The following is a 21,277-nucleotide window of genomic DNA, read 5'->3' on the forward strand; positions in this document are numbered from 1 at the left end:
TGGAAAGTCTAGCTGGTTGCAATACCTAGGATCGCTATGTGAGTGATGGAAGGTCCGATGGACATACATGTCAATAATGCAGTTTGATGTTCGGAGAGAATTATTAAATTGTTAATGATTCTGAATGGTGATTATTAACGTAAAGTGAGAATAATCCATGAGGTGATTTGTGATAAGATGGATGAGTTTTGGTAGGTAGGATAGTGGTGATGGAATCAGTGAATTAGTTTTCAAGAAGATGTTCAATATTAAAATTCAATTGTGATTGATGATGCAGTTATATTATTTCCCATAGTATGTTCAATTATCGTGCAGATATCAAATTTGGAGTTGTTGATTATACCAATGAATGTGTTAGTTAGATAATCAATGCAGAAAGTAATAGTCAGGATTAGCAAAGGGATCATGGGACATTCAACGTTTAAGCCTCAATTATTATTTTCCGGGAGATTGAGAATTTTAATTGTTAGATTTTGCATGTGTTGTATGTGGATTTCGGTGATGAGCGTTAATAATTGGTTTAGATTTGTTAATTAGTTGTAATGTGTCTGCCTTGGCAGCGTACAGGTAGTTTTGTTTGAATAGTTCATTGTGATGGGGGATCAAGTTCTGTGTTTTGTGTTAGATATTGAATGCACAGATGATTGTTGCAGGTTTTGATTCCAGTAAGGTGTTGGTTCCCAGGAATATTTTTTCACCCTGTTCTATGAATTTAATTGTATTGATTATATATATTTTCATGTTTGTTTGTTTGTTCTTTTATGATCTTCCCATGGAGGCTTAAGGTTTGTTTAGTTTTGTTATTGGATTAGTTTCAAAAAGTTTGTTTTTTAATTATTTAGAGTTAATTATTTGACTCAAGTTACTGTTTTCAGGTGTCATTATTCTTTCAGTTAGATTTGAACTATGAGTGTATCTGTCTGTCTTGTTTCTCACTTGCATTATAATATTTTAACTGTTTCTGCTCCCTTAGTTCTCATTGGTCCATTGCTTATGAGTATCTATCCAGGGTCTGCTAAGCCCTAGATAAGGCTTAGCAATGATCATCATTTTCCAGATTTTCATAACGAGAAGTTGGATTTGATTATACTTATTGTTTAAGTAACTATTTTGAATCATATTTTAGTGATGGGTTCACTTAAAGAACTTGGTGATTTAATTGTATGTGATCTTAATTTTTGTGTTTTGATTAAATAATTATGTTTAAAATTGTGTTTTTAATCTGTTTTTTAATTAATTAATTCAACAGATTTCTCCATTAGTTGTTGCTGATCTTGGTTTTGATCCTTTGACACCTCATACTGTTTTTGAGACCAAAGATGACGTCCGTAATTTCACTGTTATTTTATGTTGTGATTATTTGATTCAGTCTGATTGGAGATTATCTTTTACTCGTGTTTTCCAAAGTTATACACTCGGACTCCAAGTTTATTCCATAGTTCGTGTTGGGATTCGTCTGAATGGACGGGAGTTTTTCTCTTTTGGTGCTGCTTACGATTTAGACTTGGCTTCAGATGTAAGCTGTTATAATTTGTCCAAAGAGATCTGGAAGATGGCTCCGACATTTATGATGGTGAGTTTCTGTTTTTTGTATTAATTATTCATTTTAATTCATTATGTTTTTGTTCCTTTCTCTTATTTCTAGCCTTGTTATGTGATTGGTTTTCCTAACAAAAGGGGACACTGTTATTTAATTGCTGCATTGGTACCGTTGTTGCATTCGTTTGCTTTCTTGGAATATTTGATTCAGCTCATGGAAAGTTTCTTTTGAAATATCTGTCTGGCGAGTTGACTGGTAATGCTAATAGTCGGTTTGAGGAGGAGGTTCCATTCTTCTGGACAGATTTGTTGTACCGTATTTTTTCACATTATCGGCATATCGCATCTTATGACGAGAAGACTGATGAATTAAAGGTTCTTCATCCTGATGTAATAGTGGACCGTGGTGAACATGGTATTCACTTTGACTCCGATTATCTTGAGCCTGTTCCTGCTAAATGTGTTTTGGATAGTTTACTCTATGATGAGTTGGTTGGAAGCCTTTGTCTTTATTGTGACCCTCTATATGATATTGGTGAGGATGGGAAGAAGAATGGTGGAGACGAGAGGATTGCCTATTTTGATATTATGTCGAAGCTGTCTTCCGAGCTTCCGGGTTTCTCTGATTGTTTTTTCCTCAAGTTAGGTTGCACTTGTGCTTGTTCCTGTTGTTCTGGAGTTTTCCAGGATGTGTTCTCTTCACCTTTTCTATGGGTTCCTCCTGATGTGGATATTCAGTCTGTTTTGAATAATCCTCTTTCTGTGGCAGATATCCAGCAGTTTAATTCTGTCCATTTCTTTGATCGTGATATCATGTGTGATCATATTATCCGAGGTTTTGGTTCCATAAAATTCCTGAATGCACCTCGTATCTTGGCCTTTGCTATTGACTTCAAGGAAAAAGCAGATCCATCTGTTTTGCCTGATTTATTGAAACTGGATGTAGCTGGTGTTGTCTATTCATATGTTCATTTTTCTTCCACTGTTTGTTTTACTTGTTATAAAGATGTAAATGGCCATGAATATGGTGACTACTATCATCCGATGCAGGAGGGAGATCAGGCCTTGAAAGAACATACCTATGTTCAGATGCGGTTACGGGATGATTACTATGAGGTCAATAATGGTTATATTTATACCCTGGATCCTCGGTTACATAAAAAGACTATGAATGGTTCTCTTCATTTATATCATTTGGAGGAATTTTCTGGTCATTATTCTGATGTGAAGGAGGGTGATGTTTACGTGAACCCACTTCTTTAAAGGCATTCATTTTATGCTTATGATTTTATCAGATCTTTACGGTCTTTTTAATATTTCAATAAATTGTTTCCTAACTTAATTCTTTTGTTATGTGCAGTTTTTCCTAGTCTGTCTGCTGATTTTTCCTCAATTTTTATTTGTCATCTAGTGCCATTGGTTATGCTGCGTGATATTTGGGTTGTTTTCAGTTGGGTATTTGCTGCTATGAGGATTCCAAGTAGAGTGGATCGTGAATGATACTTGATAGTGATTTGTCGGTTCAATAAGTAGTTATTAGTTCCTAAGGATATTTGGTGTTCTGAGAGATGTAGGCGCATTGGAGTAATTTTGTTTTTTGTGGTTTAAGGTATTGCTTTGGTCTTGCTGTGCTATTTTATTATAGCAAAGGATTTTGAGCGAGTCTTATTTGAAGAGTGATTGGTGATTTTAATTTGTGTAGAGTTTTCTAGGATTGATTGTGTGTTTTATGTTGATAAACTTTGTTTGTTACCTGAATATTGAGCACCTTAACCCTCTATGAGTTTATGACATGCCTTCGTAAAAAATTCCCTAAAGGTGGGTTGCTTTGGGAATTATTTATGATTGTCGGTAAGTTTATTTGATTGTTTTATTTAAGTTAATATAATTCTTTCAATTTGTCTCTTTTCATTAGCTGGATTAGCTGTTTTCTTGTGTTGGACCAGTCTGTTCATTGTACCCCTGTGAGTTGTGGTTTTAAGCAGTTTTAATGTGAGATGGACTTCGTAAAACTTCATTGGCAACCTTCTTTATTCAGTAGGTAAATATTTAGTGTATTGGGTACTAATTGTCTTCGGCTCGTATTGAATTCTTCATTTCTTTCTTAGGGACTTAGTTAGATAGACCTTTTGGTCATTGCGTCTTTATTGGATTAATTGTTTTGTAATTGGAATTTGCTAGCATGAATGAATACAAGCCAAGGGTTGCGGTTATTAAACGCCTTTGATGAATCTGTTCGCAGTAGCTTGTTTTACTCGTGGTGAGAGTTACTGTTTTTATGTTGAGTAAAGTTTCTTGTACAAGGATCGACTTAGATTTTGGTTGGTATTACCCTGTTCTCGTTTCATCGATGTATATTTTATTCATTGTAAACTATTGATGTTGTTTTCTGTTTATTTCAGATAACCATGCTACTCATGAAGATTGGATCCTATTATCTGGAAGTGGAAAGTCTAGTTGGTTGTCAATACCTAGGATTTTACTATGCGTGATCAATATGATGTTTTGGTTTCAACCCTTTTTATTATTCAATGATTGTCTATTCTTGTTGATACCCAGAATGAAGAAAGGGTTGTTTTCATTGATACATAAATGGAGCTTAGTAGGATAAATACCAGAAACCATTAGCAGCTGGGTAACCGCTTTCGTCAATTTGAATTCGAGGAGTTAGTTTGAATTTGAGGAGTTAGTTTGCATGAGAAGATAGCAGATTTGTCCTTCATTTATTAGTGTGAACATCTGATTTGTTTTAGTAAAGGTTGTGAGTATCCAGAGGTGTTATTAATTTTGATCTTTTAGATTAGCTGAGTTTTAGTTGTTGATGTCGATACAAGTTGTGAATTATTTAGCCTGTAGATAATAGGAGCAGTTAAGTTATTCTAAGGGTGTGACATGTTTTGTGCTTTATACTGGGTAGAAATTAAGTTTTAATTAAGAATGAACTGATATTAGGTATTCAATGAGTAAGTTTCTGGGGATTAGATATAGATAAATGATGCTGTTGACTGAGGGATGAAAAGTTCTGATGAACATGCATTTCAATGTTTTAGCTTGATGTTAGGAGAGAGATCCTTATGATGTCAATGATCCTAGATGGTTAGCATTAATGTAACTTGAAGAAAATCCATGAATTGATTTGCAATAAGATGGATAAGTTATGATAGGCGAGATAGTAAGTGGTGATGAAATCAATGAATTATTTTCCAAGAAGTTGTTCAATATTAGACCTGTAATTGATGTATTTGATTGTTTCCTATAGTACATTCAATCACCTTGTAAAGATCAAATTTTAGGTCATTGAACGTGCCAATGAGTGTATTAGTTAATTAATTATGCAGAGGGTAATAGTCAGGATTAGCCAAAATGGATCGTGGGACATTATTTTACGTTTAGATCTTAATGATTATCTTGGTGAAGTTTTATTGTTAGATTTTGTATGTGTTACGAGATTTAATGAATCGAGGGTGATGAGCGTTTATTATTTGGTCAAGATTTGTTGATTGGTTGTAATATGTCTGCCTTGGCATTATACAAGTAGTTTTGATGAAATAATTCATTGTAGTGGGACATCCTGTCTGCGGTTTGAAGTTAGATATGGAAGTCATTGATGATTTTTCCAGGTTCTGATTCCAATGAGTACTCGGAAATGTTGTCTTCTTGATTTATGGAAATTATTTATTGGGTCTGAGGATTTGTATTGAATTATTAATTTGTGTAGTGAGTTCGGTTCAGAGGTTGTCATCAAGGTGATGAATTATAGATGATTTTGTGTAATTGATTTTCATTTAGTTAAATGAAGAGATACCTGTGTTTTGTTTTGTTTCTGAGATTGTTTGTGTTGGTTAGATGATACAACATGTTTGAATTGGCCATTCCTGTTATGTTATGTTGCTTGTGAGGTTATTTTCAGGGTAATGAATTGATTTGATTTTTCAATTGGGGTTAAGTTATGCTTAAATTCGTCTAACGGGTTTTGTTTTTATTAACGGTTTTGAGAGACGCTTAGGTATTTCGTGTATGTTGGTGTTTTGTGATCTTCAGGTGTTCATTGTCATGGTTTTAAGGGATTTCTCATATTTGTTTTATTTAATTTTGGTTTATTCTAAATTGTTGGTTTGTAATGTTGTAAATAGTCTGTTTTGATGTTGTTCAGGAGTTGTTTTCATTGTCTTGGATTAGTTGTCGGACTTCAGTTCTCTTTGGGTGAGATAAGAGGCTTTGTGAGATTGTGAAAGGCTTTAAGATTCTGGTAAACTGTTGCGTTGGATTCGTCTGCATGGTTAGTTTTGGCTGAGGAGATCAGATGAATTGAGTAAGACTTTAACCTCAATGTGTTGTCATTTCTTTTTGAGTTTCCTTTTAATATTAGTTCATGCGATTTACTGGAGTCTCGTGAGTGAGATTTGGATACAAATTTCATGCTGACTTAAATGATTTAGGATGTTCTTTGTGGATGGTTCGCATTTATTAGTTTGTTTTGAGTTTGTCTCTTCTAGTTTTGATTTTTAATTGGCTTAGTTATTTTAATTTCTCTAGTTTGGTATATTAATCCTGTTTTAATTGTTAAAAAAAAGATCCAATGTGAAACAGGGTGTGATTACTGAGTTTGTGGTTTTTAAATTCTGTTTTATTGATGAAAGAAAGGGTTGTAAATGATTGTATCGATATTGATTACATAGTTATGTTTATACAAGTATTTCAGATCTATTGTTCATATTTATCCCTGACTCGATGTTCTTGATGCATGTTTTGACATCATGATAGTTGGTGTATGATGACATGCATTTGTCGCAAAGTTTGAAACCTGCTTGTGCAGCAAATGATATACTTTTGTCCATGATTTCCAGTATGAATCGGTTTCTTTTCTTTCTTTCATAGTCATCCCTGCTTTCTATGAAAACTTGGAATTTGTATTCGTCGAAACTGATTCTCTTCCTTCTCCAGATTTCTCTTTTGGTATCCCATTTTTCAATTATGGCTTCTTTGAGTTTGTGTGGGTCATTGAATGTGATGGTGTCTTTTTGTACCAGTTGAAACCAGTTGACCACTCCGATGTTTACGTCTTCGTCATCGATTTGTAGTATTTTTAGTAGGTCCTTCTCCTGTATTTTATCTTTTAGTATTAGTTGTTTCTTGGTTTTATTTTTTCCTCCCATGTGGATCTTAGTGATGTTTTCCCTTACTGTTGAGGTTGGTCTCCAAGTATTACTTCGGCAGTTGATCACGAGTTTAATTGGTAATAATTCTTGTTGACCATTAGTAGATAGATCCTCGGGTAGTGGGTTTTTATTTTCTTGTTGGCTGTTGAGTAGTAGATATTGGGCCAGATTCATGATGAGGTGAATTTTCTCATCTTTGTTGGTATCGGTGACGGTGTTGAATAGGATAAGTAGTTTGACTTTGTTTGTTTCCATCTTTGGCCATTTTGTTATTTGAAGGGTAGACAGAGATTCGTTGAACATTTCTATTTCATTTTCACTCATTGAAAGTTTACTTTTAATCACATGTAAAGTGTTTTTTAATTCAGTTTCCATTTTAAGGTGTGGTAGTTTGAACTATTAAAGCATAAGATCTGTTGTTAACTCTACTAGATGTTTCCATTCACTGTTTCATTTGAGGCTGCGTTACCCTTTTCTTTGTCTGCTTTTGTTTTTTCCCCCTGATGACGTAATGAATCTGAAAAGTTTGTCATACTTAACGCAATATTTTATTCGGATATTTTAGTTTTGTTACAGATTATTATAATTGTTTGAGGATTAACCATTACCCACATGGAAAATTTCCTCATTGCAATCCATATTGCGTCATATGATCGCCCGTTGAGTTTTTAACTTTGCAATCGTGATTTATTGAATTCCTTTCTTCTTAAATTTCATTCCTGAAAATTTAATGAAAATCAATTAAGAAATACGATTTTTATAGCCCTTTACTTTACTTAAGCACTTAATTGTCACCCAGTATATCTTTGCTATTTTGTGTTTATTTTGTCTCTGTCATTATTCAGTTGGTGTTGTTTCCCTATCATGGATTCCATTTCTGGTTTTGCTATTCGTGATCCTCATGTGTCTAAAAGTATTCTTGAGAGAGTGCGTTGCAGTAAATATGAGGTTGGTTCCGATATTACCGGTCTTTGTGTTGTTTTTCGCCAGCTTTTCCTGCCTATGGATGATCGATGGTTGGTGAGTTATAATTATGATATTGGTTCTCGTCCTTATTATATTGCTCGGGCACATGTTACTTATGATGGAAAGGTGATTACTGCTTTTGGTGCCAATTTCATTAAATCCAAGGCTGAGGATGCCTGTTGTTATCACATGATAGATGTGCTTTTCCTGAATGATCCTGCTGCTATTATGGTATGTAGTATTAATTAATTTATTAGTGGTGTTTACTTTAAGTTTTACTTTTCCTTTTTAGCCTAAGTTATTGATCTCTTATCCCAATGTTCGTGGACATTCCAGTCTTTGTAATCTCTTACTCCCTTTGTTCCATACTTGCCCATTTTTGCAAGTTATTGTTTTGGAGGGACTTAAAGCAGTTCGGGATAGACCCGCAGTTTTGGATGGATCAGCTGGTTTTTATGGAGAAGGTTCTAGTTTTTGGTTAAGGACTTTTTGGTCTAAATTTGTTCGTTATCGTAAGGATTCTGCTGCTGGTGTTTTGTTTTTGTTAAGGCCTGATTTTGTAGTTAAGTTTTCATTGCTATCATCTTCGCCTGAGCCTACTGATCGTACCGTGGAGGCAATGCTATCTGATCCTGGATTGTTTTATGGCTTAGCTATTAATCTTACTACTTATAGTAGTCTTGGGGGTGATTTTTATGGCGGTGATGAGAGAGTCATTTATTGTTTCTTGTTACGAAAGTTAGCTAGTGAGGTCCCTGGTTTGCTGATAGTTTTTTCCTCCGTCTCAAGTATTCTTACTCCTGTCGTAGTTGTTCAGGTGGGCCATTTCAGGCTATGTATTATCTGCCTGTAATTGCTATTCCTTATAATAAGGATTTCCAGGCCTTCCTTAATGATTCTAGAGTGCTGGGAGAGTCAGGGTCTCCATTGTAATCGTTTTATTCATGGTGTTGCTTGTACAGCTGAGGTTCGTGTCTTAAAGTCAGTTGAGTATGATAATTGTCCCGTTTTGATCTGTTTCGGTGTTGATGTTGGCACTCAGGAGCCTTCCTGCGTTATTCCTGAGAGTGTTTATTTGCCGGTGGGGGATAAGAGACATTATTTCCTGCGTTTCGCTAATACTCTGAGATATTGTGTTTACAAGAGTGCTGATGGAAAATCCTATGGCCAACTATTTCGTAGACCTCTTCCTAACGATAAGTTTTCGCATTGGCATACCGTCCTGTTGATTCGTTCCCAGCGCGGTTTTATGTGTGTGAATGATGGATGGTTAACCACAGTCTCTCCTGAGATTTATCCACGGTTAAGTCCATTGTCTTTGCATTTTTATTTGTCTACTCCCTTTCTGAATACGGTTCCCGATGTGGCTCGTGGTCAGATTCAAGGTTTTTGAAATGCTGAAAGTGAAATAAATAGATGGATTGTCCCCCTTAGAAAAAATTGAGTTTTCTTTTTAATTTTATTCCTTATTTTTGGGATACAGAGGTCATTCGTTTATTTATTTTAAAAATTTAGCTATGTGTTTAATATTTTTATTGTAAGGAGAACTAACCTATGCATTCGATTTGTAACATATTCAATCAATTTTAAATTAAGAATAAAAATACGATGCAAATTTCGAGTGAAAAATAAGAAAAGAATGTCATAAAAATGTCAGACCAATGGATATAAAAAGAAAAGAAAGCAAAAAGAAGTCAGTCTCTAATTTTACAAGGGAACCTTGCGAACTGTTAATCGCCGAATTGAATGAAACCTATCTCATCTTGTAGAGCATCAATGATAATGAAAAAGTGAAACGTGATTTTTCTGCCTAAAGCCTATTTCCGGTACAATGAGCGATCAAAGCTCGAAATATGCGTTTGTATTGCATTTGTATTGATGCAAGGGATTTTTGAATTTCTTTCAAATTGCATAAAATATGTTTCATCGTGTAGAGCACCCTCGATCACGAAAAAGTGAAGTTCAATTTCTCTGCCTCAAGCTTATTTTTCATGCAATCAGCGATCAAAGTTCGATGGAGTCACAATCGTAGTAATGGTAGTGAAGATGATGATTTGCACCGGAAATAAGATTTATATAGAAAAACTGTGCTTCACTTTTTCATAATCGAAGGTGCTCTACAAGATGCAATATGTTTGGTGAAATTCAAAAGAGATTCAGAAATCACACTTGCATTGATATTGGCACATTTCTCGAAATTTGATCGCCCACTGTACCGGAAATAAGCTTTAGGCAGAAAAATCACGTTTCACTTTTTCATTATCAATGATGCTCTACACGATGAGATAGGTTTCATTCAATTCGGCGATTAACAGTTCGCAAGGTTCCCTTGTTAGTATGATTTGGAAAATATATCTACTTATAATACATTATGTATTGTATACTTTATCATAAGTAAAAGTAAGAATTTTTAACCTAAGTTGAAATGCATCGAAGTAAATTAATGCAAATTGACTTGCAAAGTGAAGTTATTTTTCCCATTTAATTTTGCCATAGGTCTGACAGTAAATGTCAATATGTTCTCCTTTTTGCCTTTTCTTTTTCCCTCAATTTCCCCCTTACAATTATGGAGGTTCCACCGAGAGGTCTTTAAGGCCTCAACTCACCAGAACTTTTGCCATTTTTGGAACCAACTTGAACTCTTTTAGAAATCAGGGAACTCTTTGATTTGAACTTTGACTTTGAAACATTTTTTGTGTTTGTTATCAACTATAGCCAACATAACCAATTTTCCTATCTCAATCATCTCGAACTGAAATCCATTATTCACCAGCATAGACGATTGTGTATCTACACCGTGATTCATAATCACCTGACGGCGCTTAATTGCTTATAACTTTAATTTGCGTTAAGTCAATTAATTTTTTCACAGCAATATGTGATTGTGGATTACCAATTAACATAGAAAAGATAAAATGAATTTGATCTTGCATTAAATTGATCAAAAATTTAGGGAAAACCAAAATATGGGAATTTTTATTTTCAACAACTTTTGACCCAATTTTCTTCTCTATTAATGGGCAGAATTTTTTGATTTTCAGTTTAATTAAAGAGTAACTATTCAACATCAAGAATTAGCTTTAATCATTTTTTTCAAAGTCTTTGTTAAAAAGTTATAACGATTCATTCCAATGGCTGGCCATCGCTATTCAACTGAAGAAAAGGTTTTTTTTGTGTTGAAGTACCATGAGCTTCAAAACTTGAATGAAACTGCAAAGGCATATGGTAAGCAATACGGAACTAAGGATTTACCATCTCGGAATTCTATAAATGTGCTTACGACAATTTTATCGAATCTGGTTCAGTTTTACCGCATCTAGCGGGTAATGTTGGTGCCAAAGTCACTGTTACCACTGATGAAAATATCGAAAAAGTGTCTAAATGTTTGGAAGACAATCCTAACACTTCACTCAGGCAAATTGCATCCATATGTGACTTATCTTATTCGACTGTTCAACGGATTGTCACCGGTAAGCTGAATCTTTACCCTTACAAGATTTCAGTTCACCAACCTCTAACAGCTCAAGCCCGAGAAGTTCGACTTGCTTTTGCTAATGATATTCTGAGCTTGATTGATGCAGACAAGCTGGATGTGAACAAAATTTGGTTCACAGACGAGTGTCATTTCTGGTTGAATGGTTTTGTTAACAAACAAAACTATCGAATCTGGGGAAGTGAGAAACCAGATTATGTGATCGAAAAGCCTCTGCATCCCAAGAAGATAAGTGTATGGATGGGAATATGCGGAGAAAAAGTGACTCCGGTCGCTTTTTTCGAGAATACCGTGACTTCAGAAAGTTACATCCAATTGCTGAAAACCAAGTTTCTCCCTCATGCCATAAAAGATAATTTGGTTGAAGGATTTGCTTTCATGCAAGATGGTGCACCTGCACACCGAACTAAAGATGCATTGGAAGTGGTTAGAAGTGCTTTTGGTAATCGTGTAATCGCGTTGAACTACAGAAAACACTTCCAAGCAGGTCTTGAATGGCCACCATACAGCCCAGATTTAAATCCATGCGATTTCTATCTTTGGGGCTTCCTTAAGGACCAGGTCTACAAAGCAGAACCAAAAACTATCGATGAACTCAAAGTTGCGATCAGGAACGGAGCTACAAAAATTTCTTCGGAGACTGTAAAACGCGTCATTGGCAACTTTGAAAAACGCCTCCGGCATATCATTGTTTCGGAAGGTGATCATTTCGAACATATTGTTATTTAAAGAGCAAACTTCAAGCTACATTTATGTACCAATTTGATCTTTATATGTTGACTAATAAAAAAGTTATAAGCAATTAAGCGCCGTCAGGTGATTATGAATCACGGTGTACTTGGTTTAACCATCACATTTATCAAATTGACAATCAACCATTTTACCCTACTCCAACTTCACTCATCTTCATTTCGCTTCACACCATCTTTTGTTATTTACATTTTTTTCACCTTTACTAAATCAGTAAACCTTTTGACGATTTTCTGGACAATACCAAATTCACCATCAATCATTAACCTATTCAACTACATTCATCATTCCATCAACTATTTCCATTTTGCTGTATCAAAAAGGTAAGTTAGGTCTGACAACCTCTTTTTGTATCCTTCCACGCATGTTTCATTGAATTTTATCCTTTGATTGATTGTAACTGCTTATTATAAGTAAATGCCAGATTCGGCAACTTCATCCGATATTCCTGATCAACTTTCCGAAAGTCCCCTTGAAAGACTTTGTGTTTTGACTCCCGACAGAATTGAAAGCCATGAGATCTTAAATTTTAGTCTTCAGACCTCCGAAATTAACTCCTTTTTATGGGCAAATTTCAGCTCAGGTTATCAAATTTCTTGACGATTTCAATACATTTTTAAGTTCATATGAATGGACTGGCGAAGAAAAAGTGAAGCGAGTAGTTAATCATTTAGAAGATTCAGCTAAAGCTTGGTATAAGCAAGAGGTTCAACCAAAAGTTCAAGAAAATAAGATAACGTGGCCTGATTTTTAGAGCAGCTGGAACCTACGTTTTTACCATCAAAATATGAAGATTTTATTATTGAACAATTAAACGATCGAAACCAGAAAAATAATGAGCCAGTTACAAAATTTATTATCGATGTAAAAGATCTCTGTTTTAGACAGAATGCCAATATGGAAGGTACAGAAATTATTTGGTATCTTTTTAGAGGAGTAAAACTGAGTCTAAAATCAGCTCTCTATGCTGCTAAGTCTACAACTGTTTCCGAATTCCGGGACAGTGCAAGAAATTTAGAAAAAGGAAATCAGCCTAGTTCTAGTGATGATGAACTTTCGAAATTAAAAGAAATGGTAAATGAATTATATGATGGACATAGAAATAGAACTAGATACCGTGAACCCCGAGTTTATCAGAACGCAATGTTGCAAAATACTAGAACACTTGATAACCGCCCCGTCTGTTACTATTGTAATAAATCTGGACATGACCAGATCAATTGCCGTAAAAAGCAATATGGCGAACGAAATAATAATCAGCCTCGAAATTACACTCGGCCGAATTATAATGGTCAGCCCTTTCATAGGTCTGACAATACTTATGGGCAAAGGTACCTTAGGTCTGATAATACTTACGGTCCACCTTATCATAGTTCTGACAACTATTCCAATCAGCCTTATCATAGGTCTGACAACTATGCCGTTCAGCCTTATTATAGGTCTGACAATCAATACAATTCAGCTCAAAACAGATCAAACCCAGTTTACTCTAGATCTTATTTTAACCAAACGATCTCAAGATTAAACTCTGAATTAAATTTACCCTCCAATACTCAACCAAAACATACATTTAACCCACAACCCACTCAACCTAAACTTCAGTCCCAAATCCCGTCAGATTAAGCTACCAATCCTCAAGTTCATTGCTTATCGCCGGATAAGAATTATGTTATCAATACAGCTTGGGTTAATGATCAGCAGGTGGATTGCTTCATCGATACTAGATCTGCTTTTTCCATCATCCGTATTTCAGTCCTAAAGAACCCTCAGATTATTCAACGATATGAAGGACCAATGATAAAATCAGCGACTGGTCATTTTCTCGAGATACTGGGGAAAACCCGATGTTTAATTAAAGTAACTGGAGTTGCTCAGTCAATATGGACTAATATTATTGTAGCAAGCGACAACTTTTCGTACCCTTTATTATTAGGGAACAATTACAATCGGATGGCCGATATTCATTTGACTGGCAAAATATGACAATCAGACCCCAGATCAACCAAATGGAAACAGATAAGTCTGATTCTTTCTCAATTGATCAATCCGAATTTACTTAATTAAATCAGTTCGGTTTTCATTATGATAATGGAGAAGGATTAGCCCCTCTCGATTTTTCTATTATCAACAGTGATGAAAATCAACGATGCCTTACTTTGACCTTTGATCCTAATCAGTTTTAGTCGAAAAACAGTGTTTATTTATATCTAATTATAATTTTGAAACATTGAATTGATTAAAATTCGCATTCAAAAGTTAATAATTGTCATTCAGAACGAGAAATTGAGAAAAATTGAGCTTTCGATAATCGAATACATTTAACTATCGTACATCTGAATCCCTACTAATATTTGTTAGATTTGTAAGATTTGTTATCCGATCCTAAAAACAAAAAAAATATAAAGAATATACATTTCTTCAATAAGTAAAGTAAATGTATTGAAATAATTAAGTAAAACGTGCTTTCAATTCAAAGTTTCTTTAATGATTAAAGAGATTTTATTAAGTTTCATTTTCGTAATGCTTTTAATCAATTTTCTCGTTCACAGTTTTATAATCCTCGGCAATTAACTATTTCACGAGCATGGCCTCTTGCCAAATGTTGTGATGAATTTGACCAACGCTTGGTCAATCTGAATGAACAGGTGAAATCACACCAACGACATTTAAGTTTACCGCCTTGCATCTCAAACACATGCCAAATACCCCAATCTGGGTCATTCTCCATTTTATTGGCTAAAAATATAAACTCGTGAATTCCAGTATCACGCATTCGTTTTATTAAGCGACTTAAAATACCCTTTTCAGATGGGGGGGCCGGGTCCAATCTGTCCAAGAGAACACAATCCAGTCTTTCTTCTTGTTCGAAATCAATAAACCCTGCAAGGTTGTCAGGAAGCTGTTAAAAAAGAGAAAGAAATTATAAATACCATGAAAGAAACCGATCATCGTCAGACTTACCTTTGCGACGTCATCTATGTTGAATACAAACAAGAAATGAGCTTAGAATTAGTAAGAAAACCAAGAAGTAAATCAATTACTGAACTGTAATAGCATAAAAAGAGTAACATAAAAGAAAGACGGAAGTTAAAGGGGGGAGGTCATGATCTTTGACCAATATGGCTGCCCAATACAGTGGCGCCATCTAGTGCCCCTTGGTTAATTTATGGTGAAAGACGAAAGTGCGCTAAATGCAAATGTTTAAAAGAAATCAAAATGTTGTTTATAACGTTTTAAATGTCTGTTGACGTAACTATCCAGCCAAAAAGGAGCCTCGTCACTAAAAACTGTCTGTTGGACCAGGAAAGTTTCTCCTGTTGTAACTCCAAGCAAGCTGGAGCAAAATTCCAAGCGCTGTTCTTTTGCGTGGTCGCTTAATCTTTGCACACCAGTAACTTTATAGGGGTACAACTTAATTGCTTTGCGTAGTACAGCTTGTAATGACGTATAGGGAATACCTAAAATTGGAGCTGCTTTCCTAATTGATGTTCTAGGATATCTCGTAAAGTAATCCCTTACTCTTGCTATAACATCAGGAGTGTTATACTGAGCGGGTCGGCCACTTTCTTTTTGCATGTCGCATAAAACACCTTTTTTAAACTTTTCCACCAAGCTGTAGGAACAACAACGAAATTAGAATTGTTTTACTGGTTATTTATGGAACTTACCGTTTGAATGAACGCCTAGATGGCAATTTAATGTTGCGGTATTTTGATCTTAATGCTCTCAAACCTTCCTCAGGACTTTCGTTCCTTTTATAAAAATGTTCAATGAAATAAGCTTTTTGTTCGAGTGTTAAATCATTCATTTTAAGAGTTATTCTGCATGAAAATAGCACAAAAATAAGAAGAAATTTGCAAATTACAACAGGAACAAGAAAACAGACAAAGGCCTTTGTTTCCGATTTTCTCAAGAAAAATCATAGAGGGCACCTCCCGAAAATTTTAGCGATCATTTTAAAATTTGGATCAGTCAAAAATTAACAATTTTGAAGCATTTGTCAAAATTAGCAAAAAAATCGGATTTTCAATGTAAATTTCGGTTTGGTCATAATCGCAGTCGGTTGTGCACGGCGGTATAACGCAGACATGACCAGGGCTCCCTTCGGCATTGCATTTCTGCTCGTGGCGGATTCCGCTAGTCCTGGTGCTGCGGCCTATGCCACAGTAGCGGCAGGTGAACTTGCGAGTATAACCCGTCACGTCGTCTTCATCGAAGGCTTTTACCAGCTTGAAATCAGAGGGCAGAAAACCAAGGGGACTCGCGTCATCCGCCTCACCTGCGTTGGCTTCCAGCCGGTTGGTATCCTTGATTATCACCAAGGTATCCTCCCACTCGGCAACGCCAACCAGGGTCAGAGTACCTTTCACATCCATATATCCACGCCGTTTGATAGATTTGATTGGGTTGTCACCAACGGCTGCAGATCCTTGGATCGATGGTGTTGATGCGGATGCTGTTGGTTCTGGTGTTGATGAGGGTGCTGTTGGTGCTGCATCACGGCTGGCCATTGTTCAATGAATGGAAAGAGAGAGAGAGAGAGAGAGAGAGGAGAGAAGAGTAGGAGAGAGAGTGAGAGTGTTAAATTATGAGAAGAATCAATTCCAGAAGCTGAAGACTTAATGAATAAAATCTGAAGATCCAACTCGGTTTATATACTAATTCTTCATCAAGATAACTTATCGGTCATAATCTTAAGTGCTTTTCTGAAAAAAAAACCACAAATTTTTGTTTACCTTATTAAGACCTGAATCAGATAAGATAAATCATCATGATTTATCTAATCTTCAAATCAAAATGTTTACCCCGGGCTATATGAAATTATTAGGAAATTTTGCTCGCAAGTTAATTGATTTCATTAATCTCGTGTATCAAATGATATCTCTTAACTCGCGAGTTCACGGCAAATAAGGAACTGTTTAATCTCGAGAGATCAGCCCCGGGAGTTTAATTTTCCTTATTCTTTAATTAATTAGTTTCTTTCTAAAAGTATCATGTTTCTTCATTTACCTCTTTAACTTTCTGAGTCTGAAACAGCATCAAGGTTTGATTTTCTTTCTTTTTATTGGACCTTCACTTTGTGCTCGAAGCGTATGGTCTCTTTTGTGCTCGAAGCGTATGGTCTCTTTTGTGCTCTAAGCGTATGGTTTCCAACTACTAAGGTAAAAGAAAGAGAAAAAGAAAGAGAAATAGGTATTGGGATGGGCAATAGTATAGGTAAAAGGGGTGGTATTAAGGTATAGGTTAGGGTATGCGCAAAGGGATAGTCAAGTGTAAACAAAGGAATACAGGGTAAGTTAAAAGTAAGGCTAAGCGAATAAAGGTAAAGGTATGAAAGAGGTAAAGGTAAAGGTGAGGAAAGCATAGGAAAAGTAAGCTAAATTGTAAGGAGTTACTTACTTTTTTCTTTTTGTTTTGCCGTTGGATCGGTATTGATTATGTCTTGAATTAGTGTTGGTGTGGTAACTAAAAATAAAAAAGTTAGATGAAATAATACTTAGAAAATGCATGCATAAAAAAGAAAAGAGACTTACTTTGGGGCCAATTGACTTGTAGATGTTTTGTTGGTGTTGTTGTTGCTGTAACGAAAAAAAGTTAAACAATGAATAAACAAAAAAGAAATTTAAGAGAAGAATGGTCAATGGAGCTTTGGTCAATTTTATGAATAAAATATCGATTAAAAGTGAGTTATCTTGTGTATCTGTACTACTACTATCTGAATTGTTAGTTTCAGACCCAAAGTACAGTTTCAAACCAATGTATGTAGGAATTCTAGTTTCCTCAGCTGCAAAGTGGATAAAACCAAATGCATTGAGACGATAATTTATAGAGACGAGTAAAACATCATGTAATGAAACCATTGGAAGTCCTCCAATAACTCCAGATCCTGTTGTAAGTCCACCGTTATGAATCCAGAAAAGCACTGGTCGTTGTTTGACTGATGGTTTATTAAAAGTTAATTCAGTTACATATATATTGAGATAGAGACAGTCTTCACTGGTTCTTCATAGACCACTATCTGGTTGAAGACAAGCTGGACCTGGATCAGCCACTGATTTAACCTCAGTCCATGGGTCTGGTTTAACTGCTAACTTTAATCTTAATTTGTCAATGGGAGGCTTTGCATAAGGAATACCTAGAAACTGGTAGACATCAATCAATTCAAACAATTTGCAAACAAAACTGTTTTATTCATCTACGTAAATAAATATTTAATTTAGATGGAAAGCATAAGGTGGAACTAATGATTGAAACAAAGCTCTCCTCTCTTCAGTGTAATTTCTTGATACTGTTACACATCTGATTATATCCAAAATTTTTGCCTCATTTTCCTCAATTTAAACTATTAAATTATTATTATCAGTAAAATATTTAATTTTTGGTTCTTCATATTTTTTCATTGAAATCTGTGGATTATTAAAGTGCAGGTGCCTTCCCTCAAATCTTAATTCATTGCATCGCGATTAATTGCTTAAATTGAAAATGTCAGAAAGAAGATTTCAAGGTGTGATGCCCAACCATTTCATAGATAACGACATATTGAGAATTTTAATTTCAATAAATGGTTGATGGAAGTCACCTTGAATAACTTGAAAAACTAAGTTTTATGCAATTGTAATCGTCTCCAGATGTAATCGTTGTATTGAAGGGTTGTCTACGGGTGCAGTTGAGGTTGATAAGATTATTGTGAATTTTGTGAGTACCAAGAAAACTATCTAATAATCTTGAGAAAGTTTTGATCATTAACAGTATAATATTGAATTTACAGAATGAATATCTGTTATTTTTTGCGAAAAGACTAACCTATGAATAGTGAAGTCTATCCAATATAAATTTCAATATTTTTGCAACAAATAAGTTTTTGCGACACCATATTCAACATTGTGTTGAAATTGGATAACGTCTTCAAAGTTCAAGTATTAGCCTTCCAATTAGAGTGATCAAAATGGTCAAAATTACTTCCAAAGAGGTTTGCGAACTTGTTAAACTTTTGAGAATCGATGTTTTTTACTTTTTAGCAACTTTAAGTGGTTCTTTGCCTGGATTTGCTTTCAACCAACTGTTGCAGGATAAATATTGTGTCAACAAATATTCAATCAATGAAAGTGTCTGTTTAAATTTGGAAACTGCTGGACCTGAATATGATACAGTCAGGAATGATGTATTGAAAGACACAACAACACTTAAAATGTATGTTACTCTGATGAAAGCTATACCAACGATAATCTTGTCAGCCATTTTAGGTCATTGGATGGATAAATATCCTGGTCATCTCCGGTATCTTTCTGGTGTAGCATCTTTAGCAATCGTCTTTCAAAACATTATGATTATACATCAATGTTTACACTTTGAAATGGGTAAGTAATACCGTGTTTCCGCACAATCAAGCACCGGGCTTAATTATGAAGATTTTCACGTTTAAGTCACTGTTGACACTCATTTTTTAGCACTGTGACTTAAAAATGATTAAAAAAGCAAGAATCGATAACAAAAAGATATGTATCCAATGTAATGGAAACCGGTTTTAATTTCATTTTTAAGCCCGGTGCATAAAAACGAGTGTCAACAGTGACTTAAGAGTTAAGCTACTCATAATTAAGCCCGGTGCTTGATTGTGTGGAAACACGGTAGATAATCGTTATTATTGCTAATCGTTATATTGTTAATACTTAGGAAGCTACACTATTAATTAATACTAGTGATTACTGCTATTAAACTAATTTTACTCTCAACTTTTATTTTTTAGGTGTTGACTCATTATTGTGGACATATTTGTTTCCAGTTTTAACTGGAAGCGAAATAATTATAACAGTAGGAACCTTTACTTATGCAACAAGAAAGACACCAGCAAAGTTTCGAGCTGTTAGGTTTACAATCATCGAAATTTTCTTATTTGCAAGTAAGTTATATTATAAAAGTTCATGATTTAAATAATAATCTTTTTGTAATTGAAATTTCATTGTCAGCTTTTCCGGTTTCAAGTCTACTGGGAGGAGGCATTCTATCGACTAAACCATGGTTCCCGAACCAGCTTCGTAACTACATTGGAGTTTATATCATTTCATCTGTATTAGCGGTTTTCGCGGCTATTTGGGTTATGTTGTTGCTATATGACGCTGCTGACGAAGAGGTTGAAACAGACGAATCTCAACCAAATGGTGATACTTCAAGTTCTGAGAATAATGAAAACAAGAAGAAAACAGTGAAACAACTCATTTATAATATAATCAAACCAGACAATATTTTCCATGCAAGTCGCACTGTTTTCAAAAGAAGACCAAATAATGCTCATTGGTATTTGATATCAACGATATTGACTGGCACTATAGCAAATATCTGTTACTCTGGAGATCATTCCATTGGGTACCAGTTTAACCAACAAGTTTATCATTTTAATGCTGAACAAATGGGAGTTTACGGTGCCATTTTCATCATCTTCCCTGCTCTGGGTGTAATTATTGGTCCTCCGCTATTCATTCATAAAATGAAACTTCATGATAGCTCATTGGCCATAATTGGTATTGTTTCAATTATGGTGGCTTTCCTTGCCAAGGGTTTTATTCTTAGTCGCCTAGCCTTTTTATTTATCATATTTGGATCTTTCGCTGGTGTTATATTTGTTGCCGATCGATCAATCATTTCTCGAATGATTCATAAAGACGAGATTGGACAAGTTTACGCATTTTCATCAGCTATTGGAGGATTTAACCAATTGCTATCAGCGCTATTCTACACCACAGTATTTAAAGCAACATTGGACTACAATCCTGGTCTTGTGTACATAATTACTGGTTTATTATTCACCATTCCTTTAGCCAACGCTATTTTGCTCAACATAAACAAGCAGAAATGGGATTTAGTTTTGATTGCTGAAAAGGGAAAGGAAACTCAAGAAAGTTCGAGCTTTCTATCAGATGAAAGATAACAAAGTTGGTCTACGCAACGGACATGATTATTTATCTCCACGTCTTCGCCTTTAGCTTCTGAATATTATGCTTTGGCTGCACGAGATTGGTCAAATTAATTTTCAGTTAATTCTCTGCAAATTTATAAATCATCTATCAGTGGTTATCTGATGAGCACCAAATTCATAGATTGCTAGCAATTTCAGCATAAATGATTTTCGCTATTGATTGATAAAAATTTATAATACTTTCAACAATTTTAAACTAAAAGAGACTTTAATGTATTATGTTCTTGATATTTAAATGAATGAAAACTCTCCATGAGCAAGCAAATTGAATGACTCTGAATAAGGTTGTAATAATATAAAAAGTAATAAAAATGATTTTAGGCTTCACACTGGTTACTTTATCTAATTTTCTTATTTTTTAGTAAATTACATACGTACTAGTCAAATACTGAAATC

At 34.9% G+C, this 21,277-nt stretch overlaps 1 protein-coding gene across 1 annotated transcript; it reads left to right on the plus strand.

The window, feature by feature from the left end:
* The first annotated feature begins 14,150 nt into the window (after positions 1–14,150).
* Positions 14,151–21,208, plus strand: LOC107371998 (putative peptidoglycan muropeptide transporter SLC46). The gene is made up of 3 exons (XM_089266296.1): positions 14,151–19,265; positions 19,655–19,807; positions 19,875–21,208. Exons 1-3 carry the CDS (start codon positions 18,854–18,856, stop codon positions 20,831–20,833), a joined length of 1,524 nt encoding a protein of 507 aa, XP_089122422.1. The 5' UTR covers positions 14,151–18,853; the 3' UTR covers positions 20,834–21,208.
* Positions 21,209–21,277: the final 69 nt, after the last annotated feature.

This window comes from Tetranychus urticae, chromosome 1 (genome assembly GCF_039701765.1).
Source record: "Tetranychus urticae isolate SD_2017Ah chromosome 1, NJAU_TeUrti_SD_1.0, whole genome shotgun sequence".
Classification (NCBI taxonomy): domain Eukaryota; kingdom Metazoa; phylum Arthropoda; class Arachnida; order Trombidiformes; family Tetranychidae; genus Tetranychus; species Tetranychus urticae.